We start from the raw sequence: 19,948 nt of genomic DNA on the forward strand, positions 1-19,948 counted from the left end.
CAGGATGGTGCAACGCATCTTTAAATGCAGCAATGCTCAGAGGGTTTTTTTTGACTGAAAAAAACATTTGCTCATGTGCATGTGCTCGTGTACCTGGGATGCAAGATTCAGCCTGTGATACTTGTCCCTGTTGTGCTGGGGCAGCCTGGGACTGCCTGACCGTGGCTCCTTGTCAGCCAGAACACGGGCAGGGTGTGCTTTTTTTTCCCCCTTAATGCAACACCAAGTATAAAATCTACTCACAGGCTTTCTGCTGTTCACAGGCATAAGTTGGGCAGGGATATGCTCCTCTGCCGGCTTCTGCCCATCACCCCCAGCCCCTCGATGCCCTTGCCCATCACCCCCAAACCTGGCTGCCTGGGCTGATGGGGGCCAGCAGCACCAGCCCTCCTCAGTCACTGTCCTCACAGCCACATTTGCGGGGCAGAGTGAGGCAGGCAGGCAGGGGTGATGCTCAGCCTAGGGACATGTCAATGCGCGGGGTCAAGGCATTTTCCCTGTGCAAAGCTTGTGGCCTCACTATGTTCAGATTGCTCCTCCAGAGCTCCCAAAAAGCCACTCAGCACCCAGTGAGAGCCCACAAGGCAAACCTGCAGCACACTGGGCAGCCGCCTCGGCTCACCCAGCAGCGCAGGGTGCTCATGTAGGATGTTTTTGGGCACGAGCTCCCATGGCAAAGGGAGGTTTGCGTTGGTTTATGTTGGTAGCAGAGCTCAGCCTGGGTATGGCTCGCCCAGGCTTGGCCTTTGGATTGCAGGTGATTTCAGCATCATGCCGGAGAATTGCTCAGGGCATTGCGAGGCCACTCATCCGTGTAACCCAAGGGGCTGGGAGCAGGAGGCACAGTGTTTCTGAGCCCTGACCATCTCCTTTGATTGACCCCTTAGCTCTCCAGACCCTGATCCTCACGGGAGGAACACCTTCACCGCTTGACCGGAGCGCCGCAGCGGACGTGGTGCCAGTGGCTGATGCTTGAGCCCCCGCCGAAGATGCTGCCGGCTTCCCGTGAACTTCTTCCTTTCCTCCGTGGCATCCTTTGGGCCAGCTGCCCGAAGCCTCCTGCCCGTGGCAGTCCCTGTTCCCTCAGCTGTGGTACGGGGCAGCAGCAGGACCGGGGGGCTTGAGCAGCAGCTCGCAGGAGGACAGCGGCTTGCAGCTAGCGTGCAGCAGTGCCTGCTTCTGCAAGCAAGCATTTCCTCATTGCCCCCTTCTGCGCTTCTTTATCACCCCTCGCTCCCCTGCCGCTTTGCAATGTATTTCGTGGCTTAACTGTGTAATTGCAATAAAGCTTTTGTTGCTTGAGGTACTCTCTATGGTTAGCTGGAGGAGGTTGGTGTGACACCGAAAAGGGGGTCCCCAGAGGGTGCACACGCTGCTCAGCTGGCACAGCCGTGGCATGGGTAGTGGGTTATCCACAGAGAGGGTAGTAGGATGCTGCAGGGGGGTGGGGGGTGGAGGTTGGAGAGAGGGCAGCAGCACAGGAGCCTCTGTCCCCCCAGAAGGGTTAATGGGTAAACTCAGCCTTTGCAGCCTGAAGCAAACCACGACTAGCTGGAAAAAGGGCCTCAAAGCCCTGGCTCCACTCAGCATCAGGAAATAATCCCATGCGGGAGCCAGGAGGGGAGGGGGAGTGGGATGAGGGGAGCACTGTGAAGAGAATCCAGAGCTTTCCCTGAAGGCGGCAACGGCCAGGATTCATTATCCGTCAGGAGATGTGTTTATAGCAAGTGTGAGTCACTGTTGGGCCCTGGATGGGAGCAGCCTACAGCGGGGGCTGCCAGCAGTTCAGATGGGGTATGGGCTGCCCATCCAGCCCCACACAATGGCAACTCTCAAGGTCTCCCCCCGCCCAAGCAACCATGTGCCAGCCCCAGACCTTGGAGCAGACCCAGTGCTATTTTGGACCACTTTGGGGCACGTGTTTCCTCTGGGATGCTTCACTTTTTTTCACTTTCACTCAAGAAGTGATGCCAGAGTACTGCCCCTCCCTGCCACACAGCCAGCCCTGGCAGTACCCCTCCACCCATGCCCACCCGTGCCCATGCCAGCCTCAAGCCCAGGGTATCACCCCGTGATGATCAGCAGCGGAGCGGCTGGCTTCACCCCCGGCACTGCACATTGCCCTGATGCAGCGGGGCTCTCCATCCCTAGCCGGTCCAGCCCCAGGGCTGAAACACAACCAGGCAGCCAGGAGAAACCAGCACTGCCTGCCCGGACTTCTGTCCCCTGGGGAGATAAAGGCAAAAATGCCCATTTTGACCTTTTTCTCCATTTGGAGTTGTATTTTCCACAATGCACGTCACCCCTGCTCCCACCTGGCCCTGCAAAGGGACTGTGGGCAGGTGACAGTCCCTCTGGGTTTCGGCAGCTGGCCAAGCCCCGGTTTTGCTGCGGGAGCCTGTTGGTCACCCCTGCTAAACCTGCTCCACTGGGAGCCAAGTCTGTATGGGCTCTGGTGCTTGGCCCAAGTGCCTCCGAGTGGGAAGTCATCTTCCCCTTGCCTATGCCATCCCTGGCACCCCCTTCACTGGGTGCCCAGCCCCATGGCCGATCACACTGGCCCTGTACGGAAGTGTCAGCCTGTGGCACCGTCTGAGGAGGTCTCAGTCAGCTCGTAGGTAGCATTATGGGCCCACAGGCAAAAAATGTGCCCATTCCCACCCCATCCCAGCATCTGTACCCCAGAGCATCCCCAGAAGGAAAACCCTTGCCAGCTTGCAGAAATTCAGGGAGCTTCTGTAGTTAAAAGTCAGCTGGCGCCATCCTTAAAAGCATGCTGTTATCTTGCCTGACACAGGAATTTGCCTAGAAAAAATCTCTTTGCTCCTGCTTTCCTTCACAAATCTCTTTATTTTAGATGAGGTGACACAGCAAAGGCTACACTTGCCAGGGACTGAAGATGCACACTGCTACCCATGCTGGCTCCCATGGTGTGTTGGTGCCCGGGGTGCCAGCTGCCAGCCCAGTTCGGTGCCCGGCTCAAGCAAGCCACAGTCACCCACAACACGCAGCTCCAGGCCTGGCACAAATTTTAACTAAACCCCAGGTTTTCTGGGTTTCTCCTTCCCCAGCAGCCGATCACATGCTTTGACTTAGAGAAAAACTCATGTCCCATTGCTCAGAGCAGCAGTGCTGTGGAGACCCTCCCAAAGCAGAGTGTCACCTACTGAGACCAATGCTGCAGGAAACATGGGCCAGCCTGGCTCAGGGCTGCTTTCCCACCTCCCCACAAGCCACGGGCCATCTATGAGCAGCTTGCATGGCCACACACCCTTGTGCAGTGCTGGGAGATACTGCCAGAGCAGCCCCAGGGAAGGAGCCAGTGGAGCTGTGAGTGCAAACACCTGGGACTCAGCCCCAAATACTCCTGCCCACCCACAGGGCTTGAATCCCTGTCCAGGCTGGAGAGGTGAGATGTGGAAGATTGTTAACCACTCACATCCTTCACCTGTGTGTGCTGGCTTTTCCTCTGCAGGATTCATCAGCTGAAACACAAAGCATCTGTGCTCCTGTGAAGGCATTAAGTGATGCAGATGCCCCACATAGCTTCCTATTGCTTCCAGTCCTCTGCTGCATGGCAGCTGGCTGCAGCACTGTGGCTTTCTCCTGAGAGGGGTGAGTGTTTGGAGGTTTGAAACAGCCTGTTTACCTTTGGCTGCTCCTCAAAAAACCAGCAGTGGAAGAGATTCTTATCTCAATGACCTGCTGGGATTTCCCTTGCTTTGGCTTGTGCTGGAGACCTTTGGACTGCTGCCTCCTCTGTAACCCCTGTTGCTATTCCAGGATGGAGCAGCTCAGACTTTCCTTGTGTGCTCTGTACTCCAGTCTCCTGGCCAGCCTGGTATCTTTAAAAGATAGCTGCTCCTGCTCTCCTTGCAGCGTGCATATTTGCAGGACCAAGGACCAAAAGTGCTGCCGCTCCTCAGCTGCCCTCCTAGCTTCCCTTCCAGCTCAGCATTGTCTGTGCTCTCTCAGCCACAAATAAGCATGGAGCAGGAGAAATAGTTTTGAGGACAACAAAATGGGTGGATGGTTTACATTTGCTCTTAATTGTCTGCAAAATATCCGAGGAGGATGTTTGGCTCTGTTTGGAGTGGGCTGGGAAGGCGTCCTTGCTAGGAAGGGTAGCTGACTTGTTTTATGCTTCTAGGAAAAGGCTGCAGGCTGGGTCTGGCTCTGGTGTAAAAAGAGCTCAGCTGTAAGCCTTGCTGCATCCTAGGGCTGCTCTCAAAGGCCATAACCACCCCAGAAGCTGTGATGTGCGATGGCTGCTGGAGTGGTATTAAAAAAAAAAAAAAAAAAGGCATAGAAGGTGCATGCTGAAAAAAAAAAAATTAGACAGCAGAAACAGTCTGGGAAGGAGCTAACAGGGACCTCAGGGATTTTGCAAGACGTGCAAGTTCCTGGGCTGGGGTGGCTTGTCCACCTGGAAAAGCATGGAAAGGGGTCAGGCTGCAAAGCCAGCTGAGGTACGTTGTCTGGAGGGTACCCAAGAAGCAAGATAGACTTCAGTGCTTCCTAGGGCTTTCAGGCTTGCTGACTACACTGAGGGAGAATGAAAGCATGTTCAGGGGAGTGGAGGGTGTGGGAGAGCAGAGGGAAGGGAAATGAAAGCAATTAGGGGTGGTCTTTTGGCTCTGCAGAAGAGATGAGCTGTGCTGTAGCACCACTGCAACTTGAAAGACAAGACAAGCTGGTAGGGAACGGGCGAGAGATGAAAGGAGAAACACAGCACCGTGTGGGCATCGTGGGTTTTGCTGTGTGGCTTCAGGGGCAGATGGGCACTGCTGCCAGCCTTGTGCCGCCCCTGCCACCCGAGGCTTGCTGGGACCAGTCCTCAGCACTGTTGTGCACCAACAAGCTGCTGTGCATCTGGACAGATGTGGAGAGGGGGGCCTTAGAAGTGGTGCTGTAACCCATGGCAGGGAAAAAACAGGTTTTCTACCCTGATAGCTCATCTTTTTGCAGTTTGTGATACAAGCTGGCCCAGCTGCTGCAAACCGCAGGGCAGGGGGAGCCCTGTGCCACCCCCCAGTGTGGGACTGGGTGGTAGCCAGTGCTTCCAGTCCCCCCAGCTGGAGCCAGGGCTGTGCCTGGTGGCTGCTCGGCTGTTCCTCGAGCGCCTGGTGCCTCCCTTCCCCAGGAAGATGTGCCCAGCCTGGAGAGCATGCTTCACTCCCTGGGAATTGCCCAACTGACGCGTTTTATTGCAGAGAAGTGGAAAATATTCTCCGCCCAACTGCTGGAAGGGTTAGCGTGTGTTTTTCCACCCGGTTTTCATGCTGTGCCTGCTGGATGTGCTCCATGAGAGGCTGCATGGGGGAGGTGGTTGCTCTCTCCCCTGTTCCGGCAGCGGTGTCCCCAGGGCTGGGGTGGCATGTCCCTGGCTGTGCTGACACCACGTCGGCTGGCTGGGGCCAGAATGGTCGCCTGCCAGGAGCTAGCGAGTAACAGCCCTCAGACATCCACCTTCAGTTTTTCTTTTCTAGCTTTTTGGAAAACCAGACACCCACACCTCGGTGTTGGTTTCTCCAAGAACAGGAGGACGGTGCAGGTGTTGCCCATCTTTCCATTTTGGGCCAGTTTTATCCCCAAATTGTGATGCTCCCGAGCCCCCAAAGCCTACACTTCAGGCCATTTCTATTTTCTGAGTGTAAAGCGTACCTTTTCCCTGGAGAAAATTTAAAAATGAGACTTGAAAGTGAGCTTTTCTTTGCTCTCCTTCAAGACTCCGCTGTGAGGCAGGGGAAGAGAGGGTGACTTTCACCAGGGGAGTGTGGGGAGGCCCTTCCTGGTATCCTGAAAGCGTGACGTCCTGGCATCCCACGGGAGCCCTGCGAGGGGAGGATCCCGGTGAACCCTGGGAAGGGGGGCAGGAAAAGGAGCCTGAAATCGTTATCTCCTCTCCTCAAGCTCCCACGCTGCATCCGCAACCTCCCCTCTCACTCGACCCTCTCATCTTTCCTAAGAAGCTGAGCCAGCTTTCCCACAGACGCAGACAGCTATTAGAGAAATATTATTACCAGATGGTTTGGTTTTTCCATAGGACCAGAGGCCAGCGTGAGGTAACAGGGAAAATATTAACCCACCCCACACCAGGCTGGGTGCGGGGCTGTGGCTTTGCTGGTGGTGCTGTGCCGGAGTGCAAGGGGTCTGCAGAGGAGGGTGGCGGGGGGGCGCTTGCACCCTGCGCCGCTGGACCGGCGGGGTGGCAGGGGGAGCTTGGGAAGGCTTTGATGAGGAAGGGAAAAACGTGTCCCCAAATGGTGCTGGGAGGGAGGGAAGGGTCCCCCCAGGCCAGCTCGATCTGGTAGGAGCAAAGCCCAGCTGGCAGACTGCACAGTGGGGAAGTTCATGCTGGGTCAGATGAGCCAGAGATTCAAGCAGGGAAGAAGCGCCACGTCCTGGCTGTCCTGCCTCTTGCAGGGTGGATGTGAGCACAGGCAGAGGAAAAGTGGCTTGGCACTTTGAGTAGGGATGTCAAGGGATTTGGAAGGTGCTGCATGCCGTGGGTTGGCTCTTCCACTGGGTCTTTTTGCTGGTGGGTGGGTGAGTGTGAGACCCTCCTCTCATGGTGCTGAGCCTGCTCGGTGCCCGTGACAGGGTGCTGGCAAGGCACCACCTGCCTATGCTGGGAGAGCAGCTGCTGCTGTGCTGGGAGAGGTGATGCTTTCCTGCGTGGAGGGGTTGCTTTGTTGCCTCCTCCTGCAGAGATCTGTTGTGGGAAGATAAATTACCATGTGCAGAAACACCACAAGCCACACGTTTTCCAGTGGGGTTTGTGGTTGGCACAGTGCTCAGCTCGGACCACGGCTGCTCCCGTAGTGGAGCTCTGAGCATGGAGATGGAGCGGCCAGTGGGGATGCAGCTGAGCCATGGGCAGGCTGGGTCATGCACCCTGGGGGGCTGGGGTCCTACAGCCAGCCTGGGGAGGTGCAGCCCGTGGTAAGAAGAGCCCATGGAAACCTCTCCTAACAAATGCCTTTGCTGCCCCAAAAGCTTAGCAAGTTTTGGGTGCTTATGACCCCAGGAGTGGGGAGAAGGTGACACAGCCAGCTAGCAGGATGCTGGTGTGCTTCATGTGGTTGCAATCAGGGAAATTTCAGTGCTTGTTAATTATGGCATCTTGCAGAACTGTGTGAGAGGACAAAGTAGCCCCAGCTGTGGAAGATGGAGCTGGAAACCTGGCACTCAGTCCTTCCCTGCTTTTCAAAGCACCCTTTGTATGAGTATGCTGATGGGTTCAGTCCTGGCTTTTCCCAGGGGAATTCTTGTCAGCTCATTCCCTATGGAAGGAGCATGTTCCACTTTCCATTTTTAAGTGGACTTGATTAAAGAGAAGGAACGGTTGTATGAAAGAGTTAATAGTAGAAAAATGGAGTAAAGTCATTCTTTTATCAAAGTCTGGGAGAAGAAAATATAAAAAACCTGTCCCAAGTGCACTTTTTTTCTTCTGCACCCCAGTTTGGTCTGGAATTGGACTAAAAGTTTATTGCTGGCTGTGCAATGCAGTGCTGTGGGCTGGGACTCGAGATGGGGAGCGCTCATCCCCCGGGGAGTACAGGCACTGTGGAGGAGCTCCCCTTGCCCCATCTGCATGGCACTCTGGAGGGATACTGGTAGGTGGAAGGGGTCCTCTGCTCCTGGGGGACCCAGTGTGGCAGAGCCATAGGGATCAGCTTCCCTGGCTTCCTCTGAAGAAGAAAGGAAAGGGAACATCCTTCACAGGCATGTACTCTTAAGTTTTGGGAAATAATGGCATGCTGCTAGGGCCAATGATTGCAACACCCCTGGGGTCAGCCTGCAAACCGCTGCCCAGCTATCAGCTGGATTTCTGGGGGAAAAAGGAAAAAAAAAAAAAAGCCCACTTTTTTTTCCAAGGACATGGCCTTCCAATGCCCTGGGGACGGTGCTGGCTGCTGGCCCCAGTTTAGCACCACAGACCTGGAAAAGGCAATGTTTTAAAATGCTTTTGAAGCTGGACAGGGATTCAAGCCTGCAGTCTGGCTGGACCGCAGAGAGGACGAGCCCGGGGCATCGTGCCTGATAGCAGCCCCTGGGGCTGGTGGCTGGGTGCTGGGCAGGGAGCGGGGTCCCCGGTGGGGTGGGGGGAGCCCTGCCTTGCCGGCTCCCCATGCCGGGGTGCACGGGGTCGGACAGGACGCAGCTGTGCAGAGCCATATACGGTCAGCAGGCGCCTTGCACAAGCCATACCATCGTCATTAAGTCTTTGCTGGCACGGCCGACCGGCCTCCAGCTCATAAGGCTCTGCGGCGCGGCCGGGCTGCTCCCGGGATGGATGTGCTTTTCCCTTCCTGTAAGGAGCAGAGGGGATTGGCTTTTCTGCTGTTCAGGGTAATTCCCTGGGAGGAAAGGGGAAAGAGGAAGAGATAAAGCAAAGAGGAAACACCTCTGGTGTGCAAACTCACAGGACGTTTCTGCTGAGCTGATGCATGAAGACAGGTCCTTTCCCAGCGCTCCTCTCCCTGGGAGCCTCTAGCTGGTTTTCAAAATCCCAGGTGAGTTCCCTCATGGGAGCCCCGAGGAAGCATGCTGGAGAGCCAAAGCAGATCTGATCCCCTGTGAACTGTCACGTGACAGGATTTGTCCCTGGGCACACTTGCTCTCTTGGTGAGCATCTTTAGTCAGTTTGAGACGCCTTGGAAATTTGCTTCTCTGTGTCCTCATCTCCTGGTGCCACCCACACAGCTCTGTGAAGCCCACCCACCTCTGCACTTGGCCAGTTATTTATACCAGCCAGGTTCATGCTGGTACTAAAGTTTTTCAGCTAGGGGAGAAGCCCTTGCTTCAGAACAACACACGCCTGGCTCTTTTGGGGCTGGGGTGTCTCTTCCTGCTCCCAACACACACAGTTTTGTTTCACATTTTGGTGTCACTTCCCAGTGCTGCTCTTCCAAGGAGGAGCCCTGTTTGTCTGGCTGCCCCTCAGCCAAAGCACATGGCACCCTGAGGCTCTCCAAAGTCCTAGAGAAGCTGTGGGGACAGAGGGCAGGGGTGCCCAGCAGTAGTCTTGCCCTTCATTGAGACCACCAGTTCCTCATCTTTCCTTGGTTTTAACATCAGCTTCCACAGATACACTTTGGTTTGTGTTTGCATGAGAAACAGCACTTGTGCTGTTGGGTTTACGAGGTTTCAGTACAGCACAGCCTGCATTTCATTTTATTTTTTTGCACTGGCTTTGGATGTTGTTTATCCAAATACACATTTTCTGCCTCGATAGTGTGGACAGGCTCCTCTAGTAATATAATTTGCGTTTGGTGGGGGTAAGCTTTTTTTCAGTTGTTTCAACTTAAGACAACTTCCTACAGCCAAGCCTATGAAGTTTTCTCCTGATTATTCACCTGAAGATGCTGTCAGAGTGGTTGTGTGTGAAGGTGGGGTGACGGAGGTGGCAGCCAGCCCTGCTGCCTTCCTGCAACCAACTTGTGTGTGAACCCTTTGTGCTGGCCGTGCTTGTGGTGTTGGTTCTTTGCCCTTCCAAGCTGTCCTGGACATCACATCAATTTGCTATTTCATGACAGCTTTTGGTCCCCTCCTGCACTTTTGGGAGCAGGTTCCAGCTGTGGCAGGATCAGCCCTCTAGGTATTTCACCCTCTCAGCGATAGCAATTAAAACTCCCACTGTAATGAGGGGTTTGGCAGTACGGCCTCTGGGTCTTAAGTTCAGGAGCATGGGACTTGTCTCCAGTGCTGGCCATGGAGAGTGGATGGTCCACAACACCCTGGGGGGGCCTTGCTGTGGGGGTTCAGCTCCCCACAGCTGCGGGTCCTCAGGCTTTCCTGCTACGCTACAGGATGGGAAGATGCTTGTTTCCGGGAATCCTTAAGGACTTGCGATCCTGCTTCTACCTACTGGGCTTGACAGGCTTGACCCTATCCCTGCTTCTTGTCCTGATCATGGCCCATGGTGGAGTGGGGTGAGGGGCATCCCAATCTGTTGGGGGGTCCTTGTGGTGTTTTTCTCAGCTTTCCCCTAAAGTTCCTGACTGGGTTGAGTAGAAAACCCTGAAAGTCAGGGAGGATGGTGCTTCTCCAAAAGTGTGGTGCCTCCATGGTGCCCCCATCCCTGGGTGGCTGTGGGACAGCTCCAGCTCTGCCCTGTGGTGGGGAGTCCCCCGGCTAGCAGGACAACACAAGCCAGCTCACATGTAGGTGAGGATGCCGTGGGAATATCTGTCTCCCTGCCTGGGCTTCCTTGCCTCAGGAGCTGGGAGGGAGCAGCCTGGCAGGTGCCCCGATCCCCCCTGCCCCACAGAGCAGACTGAACCCCAGGGGCGATGCTGATGCCGGGCACCGACTGTGCCAGGGCTACCTGCATGAGGCTTGCAGAGATCCCCGGCACCGGTGGCCAGGATGCCATTGCAGGTACAGCCACATCCAGAAAAAGCGTAAGGAGAAATGCCTCATCCATGTCTGACTCACAGCTGACAGCCCCTGGTCCCTCCCTCCATCCTCCTCCGGCTGGAGAAGTCTCCTCCTCACCCTTACCCTCCTGCCTCTTCCTCCCACAGAAACCAGGGGGAAAGTGGTAAAAAAATATCTTCATCGACTCCTGCCTCCGGACAGCGGCCTCTCTGGGCTGCCTGGTTGTCTTTCCCTGGTTTTTTGTTGGTTTGTTTTTTTTTTTTTCTTCGGTCCAGCTCGATGGTAATCTGAACCAAGCAAAATGAGACTGCGAGACTTTCTACTCACTTTGCTGCTCCCGGCCGGTTTCCTGGGGGGGGTGTCATGGGCTCAGCGCCCAGAAATCGCCACCCGAGTCGCCAATGCAGAAGGTAAGCCCAGGCTGCTTCCCAGGGCGTTTTCCTTCCTGGGATCAGTGGAGAAATCCGGCTGTCGTGTCCCTCCTGGGCGGACGCTTCCACTGGCACACAGAGCTGCAGCTTTGCCGGGACGTTTTGGGAAAGAGTTGCGTTTGCTGAGGAGAGCGATGTAGGCTTAGAGAGGATCTGTAAGACGTACCTGCTTTTAGTGCTGTTTGTCTTTTTTTTTTTTTCCTCGGCTCTGTCCTGTCAGGTGTTACCAGTAGCACTGGGATACAGGAGAGGGGGATAACAGTTGATACCATTTTCGTTTTCTGAACTGTTTTGGTTTTAACACTGGCTGTTAAGGGGCATTTCCATTTTTACTCTCCTCTGCAAGGATGTTTGTGCCAGAATTTGTCAGAAAATCATTGCTTTCTCATTGCATTAATTGCTATCATGTCTTGGTTTTATTTTTTTAAGTGGTTGCTGCAGCTGCACCTTATTTTGTATAATAACCAGTATTGGTCTTGCAAAGATATGCTTTGAATGTAAATGGGAAAAAATTTATAGGAAGCTGCTAAATGCCACAAAGTGATGTTTTCTGAATATGAGCTTGAGCTGGCTTACCCTTGATGCCAAAACAGAAATGAGCAACCTCACCCGTGTGTGTGCTTGCGTGTCTCAAGTGGTGTGAGGATGTGGGAGCGGCACCCTTAGTGCGGATTCTGGGAGCCTGCTAAGAGGGAGCTGGGCTGCGGGTGGGCAGCATGGGGACCCCAGGCTGGGGAGGCGATGCAGCAGGGTGGCCTGCTGACTCCTGCTTCTCCGCTTCTTCCCAGACTGCCCCGTGGACCTGTTCTTTGTTCTGGACACCTCAGAGAGCGTCGCCCTGAGGGTGAAGCCCTTTGGGGACCTGGTTACCCAAGTGAAAGATTTCACCAACCGGTTCATTGATAAGTTGACAAGCAGGTACATCTGGGGCTTTGTCCAGGCTGCTTTAGGGATGGAGCCTGGTGCCGGGTGGGATGCTGAGACTACACTGTGTGCCCGTCCATGGAGGGAGAGGAAGAAAGCAGGGATGCTGGGGAGGGGGCGTGGGAGTGTCTCCTCCCTTTCCTGCTCTGTGGCCACCCTTTTTATACTCCATCCAAGCTGAGGGCAGCAGCGTACCTTTAGCAGAGCTGTCTGCACCCACCCTTGGGAAAACAAGGGCTTCCCGGAGTGGCAGACACAGCACTCCAGCCGCACCACCTCCGGCTGGCCTGGTGGTTATTCTGTAGTGCCAATGCCACGCTGATCCCTGTGCCACTGGCTGCTTGGGCCCAGAACAACCCAGGTGCTCGGGTAGCACAGGGCACTTCTGGTGTTAAACCCAAGATGCATGGGCACTCCATGGAGCAAGCCCTCCCTCGCAATTTGTGTACCTCAGGACACCCTGCAGCACGGAACCCAGCTGTGGGTGCCCCTGATTCACCCTGCTGCCCAGCCCTTTATCTGCCTTCTCCTCACCCACCTTTGCAGCCACCGGTCCAGGTCTGACCCTGGCTTTTCCCAGGGTGAGGCCACCCAGGGATGCCCAGGAGCGCCAAAGCTCCCAGATCCCAGAGGGGGGTGATGCTGAGAAGAGCTGCAGGCAAAGGCCATGGCTTGCCTGCTGGCAGGAAAACCAGGGATGCACAAGAGCACTACGAGTCCTGGAGGCATGTAGGTCTTTCTGAGCCCTTTGGGGCAGCAGTAGATGTTTGCTGGTGCCCAGAGGGGCATTGTGGGGTTGTCCCAGTGCTGCACCAGTGGCGGCATGAGCTGGAGGGGCAAGGTGCCCACCTCAGGGCAGGTTGGGAGGGTACTAGCAGCTCACCTGTTCATTGCCCAGGCAGGAGAGCTACCTTGCGAGGCATTCAGTGACCAGGAGCCTCGTGCTTGGGAACAACCTGCCAGACCTACGTCAATGCAGCATGGCTTTCTCCTAAGCTAGGCTCTGGGCTTTGTCCAGAGCCCCTGCTGCATGTGGGTGGACCTCCCAAGCCCACCCCAAACACCCCTGCGCCCACTCTGCTGCTCTCTACCTGCTATGGCTATGCAAGCCCCCACCATGCATGCCATGCTCTGGCTCCCCCAGTGTGCATGGCGTGGTCAGCATAGGTGATGGCGAGGCAACCGACAGCTCTGGGGTGGGGGCGACAGCAGTAGGCAATACTCAGGTGGCTTTGAGAAAGGTCCTGCTGAGTAAAGAGAAGATGAGCTTGGAGAAGTGAGGAAGCTGTGCAACAATATCCCTTGGGAATTGGCCCTAATGTCATGACAAGACCCTTTTTGGTGCATTGGCCAAAGCACAGGTAGTCATGATGCCTCTGTCCCAGGGAGTCACGGGTAGCAGGCTGTGACAGCGCACAGGATAGGGCTTCAACTCCCATGCTTATCTGTCTCTGAATCAGAGCATCCTTCAGAGGCATGTATCCCTCTGATTTAACACATCCAGCAATGGAAAACTCACCGCAGTCCTGATTGGGGTGTTTCAGTGGTTACCTGCTTTGCAGACATGCACCTGGCTGTCTGGCTCAGCATCTCCTGCCCAGCTCCAGCCACTGCAGCCTGGCACCGCTTCGGGAAGCCTCTCTGCCAAACTGTCTGACCCTTATGGATGCCCACCAGCTGCACCCCTTTGCCCTTCCACCTGCTGGACAAACTACCCCATGGCTGGGCTTTGCATGGGAAGCATATCCTGGCCTTGCAGGAGAGCAGGAAGCCCTAGCAAAGCCCTGCGATGTTTGGCAGAGGATTTCCATTTTATGTGGCAAGCTGGTGCAAGGCAAGTGGAGGTGGTAGCAGGACACGGATGAAGGTGTTGAAAGCGTGTGTTCTGGTGTGTCCATGCAGGTACTACCGCTGTGACCGCAACCTGGTGTGGAATGCTGGGGCACTGCACTACAGCGATGAGGTCGTGCTCATCAAGAGCCTCACCTCGATGCCCAGCGGCCAGAGTGAGCTGAAGAACCGTGTCTCAGCTGTGAACTACATTGGGAAGGGCACCTACACAGACTGTGCCATAAAGCGGGGCATCGAGGAGCTGCTCATTGGGTAAGGCAGCAGGTCCAGGGTGGGTGGAGAGGGCGATGCTGGTGGTATGGCCATAGTGGATGGAGGTTGGGAGCTTCTGGGTTAGGACATCCCTGTGCATTGTGCAGAGCTGCCCCCAGAGTGGGAGAGGAGGTCACTTAGGCACAAAAACAGGCGCAGGGATGGCAGGTTGCTGATGCTCCAGCTCTGCTGGGATGTGGCATGCCCTGACCATAGGCTGGGGCGCTGCCTAGGGTGAGTGTACGGAGATGCCTAAGCCACTCTTCTCCAGCTAAATCTGTTAAATTCTTGCAACGTTAAATCCTGTGTTTAAACCTTTGCAGTGGCTCCCATCAAAAGGAGAATAAATACCTGATCGTGGTGACTGATGGACACCCCTTGGAAGGGTACAAGGAGCCCTGCGGAGGCCTGGATGATGCTGCAAATGAAGCCAAACATTTGGGAATAAAAGTGTTCTCTGTTGCCATCTCCCCCAACCACCTGGTAGGGATCGTGTCGCAGGGATGGTCCCTGCAGGGGACCTGAGTGGGACTAAGGGACCCGCAGTGTGACATTGGAGCCTCTGAGTGCCCCTCAGAGCCCCTCCACGGAGGGAGGATGCAGGTCCTCAGGGTGGCCTCTGGGGATGGGTCCTTCATGGGTACCTGCAGGTCTCAGTTTGCCCTCCCCACACCCCAATCCTAGGACCAGCGGCTCAACATCATTGCCACAGACCATAGCTACCGCCGCAACTTCACCGCCACCAGCCTGAAGCCGACCCGGGAGCTCGATGTGGAGGAAACCATCAACACCATCATCGACATGATTGTGAGCGCTGCCCACCCTCTCCTCAGCCTGCTCCCTCCCCAGGCTCAACTGTCTCTCTCAAACCCCCTCTCTTTGCTTTCTTCTCTTGCAGAAAGATAACACAGAGCAATCGGTGAGTGCCCCCCAGAGCACCGCTCCCCCCGATCCTGTGCCTGAGCCCATCCCCTGCAGGTCACCCGTAGCCAAGCGGGTGCTTGGTGGCACAGCCCTGGCCCCTGCCAGCCTGAGCAGGGTGCAGCCTGGCCCTGGTGCTGCCCACTGCCTCTAATGCTGTTTTCTCCTTCTCTCTGGGAAGTGTTGTTCCTTCGAGTGCCAGGTGAGTTGAGTTTTTGAGACCTCCTGTCCCCTCCCTCACATCCCCATGGCCCCAGGCTGTGCCTTGGTGGCTGGTCTAACCTGTACCTCTCTCCTGCAGCCTCCCCGAGGGCCCCCCGGACCTGCTGGTGACCCGGGCAATGAGGTGAGGCACCAGCTGCGGCCATGCTATGGGACCAGGGTGGTGGGATGGGCTTACTGGAGATGCTCAGACACCGGTGGGGTGTGGGTCCTTGACACCTCACCACTGCCCCATGGAGAGGTGGATGAGGATCCACACCATGCTCTCATACAGCCAGGATCATCTGCTCCCCACATCCATGGAGCATTGCTGCTACCATCCTCCCTGCTCTCTTTTCAACAGTCCATTGTTCTGCTCCTGGGGATGATGAGCTAACTTTATTTATGTCCTGCATTGCAGGGAGAAAGAGGCAAGCCAGGTCTTCCAGGCCAGAAAGGAGATGCTGGAGAACCAGTAAGTAAAGGACTGGCCCTGGTGACTCTGTGCAGGGGCTATTTTTTGGCCACTTCTGGCCAGACCTCTTGGGTGCATCCTCACCGGCCCTTGCTCCTGCATCCCCCTGTTTCCATTGGGCCAGTCAGTGGAGTCAGGACCAGCTGTCAGGGCCCCTGCACAGCCATCCTGCCAAGCAGTCGCTCCTGGTGGGCAGCAAGGTAGCCCCCTCCCCTGTTGCTACAAGACTTCCTTTTTCCTCACCCAAAATAGCCATTCCTCCTGGAGGACACGTCTCTGACTCATGTGTGCCAGCCCAGGGGTGGACTCTGGGCTCCCTCCCACGTCCTCTGACACAACAAGCACGGCAGTGTTACAGGGAAACCTTTCGTAAATAATAAGCTAATATCACAAGGAAACTATTTCTCCCCTCCTTTTTTTTTTTTTTTTTTTATTTTTTTTTCACTAGGTGCATTTATTCTTGGGAGGTGTGTTTCTCCCAAACATGTGAGTGTGCAGTTACTCATCTTGTGCATTCCCAATTTGGAAACCCTATGCCATGCATTTTTCCTTCCCAAGGATTTTCCACCCTTCTATTTCATCCCAGATGATGTATCCTCAAATACCCGTCTTCCCGTCACCCCCAGGAAGGGCTGGAGATGTTGGAAGTGAAAGCAGGTCCCCTCTGCCATCCACAATGATCCCGTGCCCCCAGACTGGGCAAGCAAGGAGTGGGAGAGCCTCCTGTGGGAGGTTATAGTGGCGGGGGCCTGAGCCCCACATCAAGAGCCTGGGGGGGAAACTGCTCCATGGCAACAGTGGTGACAGTATCTGCCCTCATAACACCATGCTTCTGTCCTCTAGGGCAGGCAAGGGGACATGGGACCTGTTGGATACCAAGGAATGAAGGTATGTGGGGCTGCAGGGTCACCGGTATGGTTCCTAGGTGGGCTTTGGGTTTTGCACTGCCAGTGTTTTCATTCTCCGGTTTTCCTCTCTCCTTTCATCTCTAGGGTGACAAAGGAAGTCGAGGAGAAAAGGTGAGGACAGCAAGGAAGTTAGGGGAAGATCTCTGTGTCCCCTTGACTGGTTACCCCAGGCTGCCCCTGCAGCTACGTGGTGTTGGGGTCTGGTACGTGCCCACATATCCATCCCTCCTGCCGGCACTGCCCCTGCCAGGAGTGGGGATCCAACAGGATCAGCCAGTTTGCAGCTGACACAGCCTTGAGGACCAGACAGGCACCATGCAGCAGCACAACCAGGCAGAACAGGAGAGACCGGTGGTGTGCAGGGACACGGGGAATGCCTGCACCCTGGGGCCGAGCTGGCGTGGGGACTGTAGCACAGTACAGGGATGGATCTGCTATGCATGAGGGTCTCACATGTCTCTCCTTTCTTTTGCAGGGTTCAAGAGGAGCCAAAGGAGCCAAGGTCAGCCTCTGCTTTCTCACAGTTTATTCTTTCTAGTTGACACCTTGAGGGAGAAGGTCTTTGGCAATCACTTCTTCATGGTCCCTATTCTTCCTTTCAGGGTGAGAAGGGCAGGCGTGGAATCGATGGCATCGATGGCATGAAGGTAAATCTCTACTCTGGGGCACTTTGCTTAGCCTGAGGACCCTGGCTTTTCTCCCTTGAAAACCATTGTGGGGTCTGGGAATGAAGCCAGTGTCCCATGTAGGGCAGTGGGGCTCCATCCCTTTGGGGCTGTCAGCTGGCCAGCCAGGGACAGGACTGGGATGTCCCTTTCAGGGCTCTGGGATGATGGATGGGGTCTTCCCACAGTCAACACTCATGGGAACTGCTGCTTTGTCTGTCTGACAGGGTGAAGCTGGATATCCTGGGTTACCTGGCTGCAAAGGCTCACCTGGATTTGACGTATGTACCCTGTGGGTGCCCCTTGCACGAGAATGAACCAGCGCAGCAGGTCTGCATGGTGGTGCGCAGAAATGGGGAGCCCCCAAGAAGGGGAGCTGTGGGAGGGTGTTGCAACACTTGGAAATATGTCCCTAGACATGCCATGCTTATCCCTGGCACGGCACCTTGGGGGTGTCCCCTGGGCAGTCTGCCTTGCCCTTGCCTGGAAGCTGCTGCCAGTGCTCAGGGCTGCCTGGGAAGCTGCATGATGTGGGAGTGTTTGGCTGGAGGCCATTCAGCACCAGGACTTGGCAAAGGAGAGCTCAGTGCCAGACAGGCAAGCCCAGAATTAACCTATTTCAACCTGCTGTGACCAGCCACCCAGAAAATGTTGGAAATTTTTGGAGACCTCCAGAAAACATTATTCTGACATTGCTTTTTTCTAGTTTCCCTGCTTATTTCGTGCTGCCAGGATGACATATCCGTGGTGGCACCAGTATCGTTGCGGTCCAACCAAAGCAATCTTTTCCTGCCTTTTTCCTCTGAGCTGCAGAAGCATGCTCAGTTTTGCAGCGTTTCAGCAATGTGGCCACAGTGTTTCTTGCACAGCTCCATGGTGCAGGAGTGCCACATCATCCCTGAATCATTCCTGAGTACATGTGCCTCCTGTCCATCCCACTGGGAAGCTGCAGGCCGAGCTGCTGGGATGCTTGGTTGATGCCCAGTTCCCCACAGATAGTGATGCTGGCTTGGTTTTCAGTGATTCTGCCTTTATTTTCAACAGGGAGCTCAAGGCCCGCCTGGACCAAAGGGTGATCCTGGTGCTTATGGACCCAAGGGAGGAAAGGTGAGCTGCTCTGCGCAGCTTCACATGGAAGGAGGGGGGCGGGGACCTTTCCCCTGCAAGAGGGAGAGGTGGCAATTGACCCATCGCTGACCCCCTTGCACTGCTTGGGGACAAACCTATGCTAGAGGACAGTGCCCATCACTGGTGTGATCCCCAGATCTGGCCACTGTGATTCCTAGCATATCCAAGGTTAGTGGGTGCCCACCAGCATTCCTGAGATACCGGGGGGCTTCTGCAAAAAGGTGACCCACTGGCCAGGTGGAGTGGGGGTCAATCTGCTGGAGATGGGGAGCTCACGGGGGAAAGACCTCAACCCAGAAAGGTGCTTGGGGTGCACTGGGGCTCCTGACAGCCTCTGTGCCATGGGAGCCAAAATCCACTGCCGGGCACTGGATGCAGTCTTGACGGTGCCTTATGTTCTTGTGAAGGGGGAACCTGGGGACGACGGAAAACCAGGCCGACAGGGGATTCCTGGCAGCCCTGGAGAGAAGGTGGGTGAAGTGCCCGTGCGTGAACATCCCCTGCCCTCTGTGAGCAGGAGAGGTCCCCTGCTCCAGCCTTGGCTTTGAAGCAGGTTTGCCCAAGGTTCTACAAGTGCTCAGGGCTTTGCTCTGAAACCTGCTGACTTGTCTCATTTGTACCCTGTGGCTTGCTCGTGCAGGGCACACCTGGAAACCGAGGTGAGCCTGGACCAGCAGGAGAGACAGGTGATGAGGTGAGTCCTCTGCTACTGCCTGCAATGCCCCCTGTGCATGCTTGTCAGCCATCCCCACCGCCTGACCACCCCTGTTGTTTCTCTGCAGGGCGCTCCAGGTATGGATGGTCCTACTGGAGAACGGGTAAGTGAGGGCACCGCTGCCAGGCACCATGCCAGCAAGGCATGGGCAGGGGCTGGTACCCTGCAGAGGAGGAGGAGGGCTGCACGTGAGCCCTCTCAGAGCTGGGCAATGAGGGAGGGTTTTGCTCCTGCTCGGAGCAGGTCCTGATTTTGTGTTCTCACCATCTCTTTGCAGGGCAGCAATGGAGAAAGAGGACCCCCGGGTTCGCCAGGCGACCGTGGGCCAAGAGGAGAGCTGGTAACTGCATCCACGAGGTGGCTTTCAGTGTCTGCTTGCAAATGATGTTATGCTTGGCAGTCAGGGGCTGGAAATAGATGCCCAGTGGGCTAACTTCACCAGCCTGTGGGCCAGCAGGCAAGCTCAGTGCCTTTACCTGTCGGCCTGGGGAGGACCTGCCGTTGTCCTCCAGCAATCATCCCTTTATGCTAGCAGCTAATCACCAAACAGCCAAAACCCAGAGGAGACTGTGCCCAGCAAGCCAAGAGCAAGCAGAGAGTGGTCAGGCCCTGCCTTGTGGCTGAAAAACCGGTTTATGGAGAGCAAAGAGGCAAAGTGTCCTTCTCCAGGTGCTGAGAGGCTGTGTGGGGTACCGGTGGCTCAGGAAGGAGGCCATGGGTGCCATTAATGGTGGGCAGCGTGCATGGGTGGGTGTGGACTGAAGGGGAAAACACCCTTCCCTCCCCTCTTGGGTGGGAGTCACTAGGAAAGTATTTTTTCGGCCTCTCTGGAGTGAGTCAGCGAGTGTGAGCATGGGAGGAACAGGCAGGAGCCCTCAGCAGGCCAGGACAAACATGTGGCAAGTGGCAGAGGCGCCACGCACACCGCGGAGGCATGAGGGGAGCTGCTGTGCAGGGTGGGGGTGGTGGGAGCCAGAGCATCCTAGTGGGTGGCCAGCCGTGTGCCTGCCGAGCAGCCACCACCGTATCGGTCTTCCCCTGTCCCTACAGCGAGGACATCCAGTACCCACCACCAGCTCACGAAGGGGGGC

The 19,948-nt window shown here is 55.8% G+C and overlaps 2 protein-coding genes across 17 annotated transcripts in view; both read left to right on the plus strand.

The window, feature by feature from the left end:
• Positions 1-1,302, plus strand: part of PCBP3 (poly(rC) binding protein 3) — a 58,885-nt gene extending 57,583 nt beyond the window's left edge. For all 16 annotated transcript variants that reach the window (XM_040603261.1, XM_040603262.1, XM_040603244.1 and 13 more), the window contains one exon: positions 888-1,302. In XM_040603261.1, coding sequence (XP_040459195.1) covers positions 888-933 — 46 coding nt within the window. In that variant the 3' untranslated portion in view covers positions 934-1,302. The remainder of the gene's footprint in view (positions 1-887) is intronic.
• A 3,000-nt stretch (positions 1,303-4,302) lies between these two features.
• The window catches only part of COL6A1 (collagen type VI alpha 1 chain), a 30,254-nt gene continuing 14,608 nt past the window's right edge, over positions 4,303-19,948 (plus strand). The window contains exons 1-19 of the mRNA XM_040603232.1: positions 4,303-10,796; positions 11,606-11,735; positions 13,644-13,844; positions 14,168-14,327; positions 14,529-14,651; positions 14,743-14,763; positions 14,947-14,967; positions 15,067-15,111; positions 15,388-15,441; positions 16,285-16,329; positions 16,434-16,460; positions 16,825-16,851; positions 16,952-16,996; positions 17,242-17,295; positions 18,059-18,121; positions 18,550-18,612; positions 18,783-18,836; positions 18,925-18,960; positions 19,135-19,197. Of these exons, the coding sequence (XP_040459166.1) occupies positions 10,688-10,796; positions 11,606-11,735; positions 13,644-13,844; positions 14,168-14,327; positions 14,529-14,651; positions 14,743-14,763; positions 14,947-14,967; positions 15,067-15,111; positions 15,388-15,441; positions 16,285-16,329; positions 16,434-16,460; positions 16,825-16,851; positions 16,952-16,996; positions 17,242-17,295; positions 18,059-18,121; positions 18,550-18,612; positions 18,783-18,836; positions 18,925-18,960; positions 19,135-19,197 (1,341 nt within the window). The 5' untranslated portion in view covers positions 4,303-10,687. The remainder of the gene's footprint in view (positions 10,797-11,605; positions 11,736-13,643; positions 13,845-14,167; positions 14,328-14,528; positions 14,652-14,742; positions 14,764-14,946; positions 14,968-15,066; positions 15,112-15,387; positions 15,442-16,284; positions 16,330-16,433; positions 16,461-16,824; positions 16,852-16,951; positions 16,997-17,241; positions 17,296-18,058; positions 18,122-18,549; positions 18,613-18,782; positions 18,837-18,924; positions 18,961-19,134; positions 19,198-19,948) is intronic.

Source organism: Falco naumanni, chromosome 8, assembly GCF_017639655.2.
Source record: "Falco naumanni isolate bFalNau1 chromosome 8, bFalNau1.pat, whole genome shotgun sequence".
NCBI classification, from domain to species: domain Eukaryota; kingdom Metazoa; phylum Chordata; class Aves; order Falconiformes; family Falconidae; genus Falco; species Falco naumanni.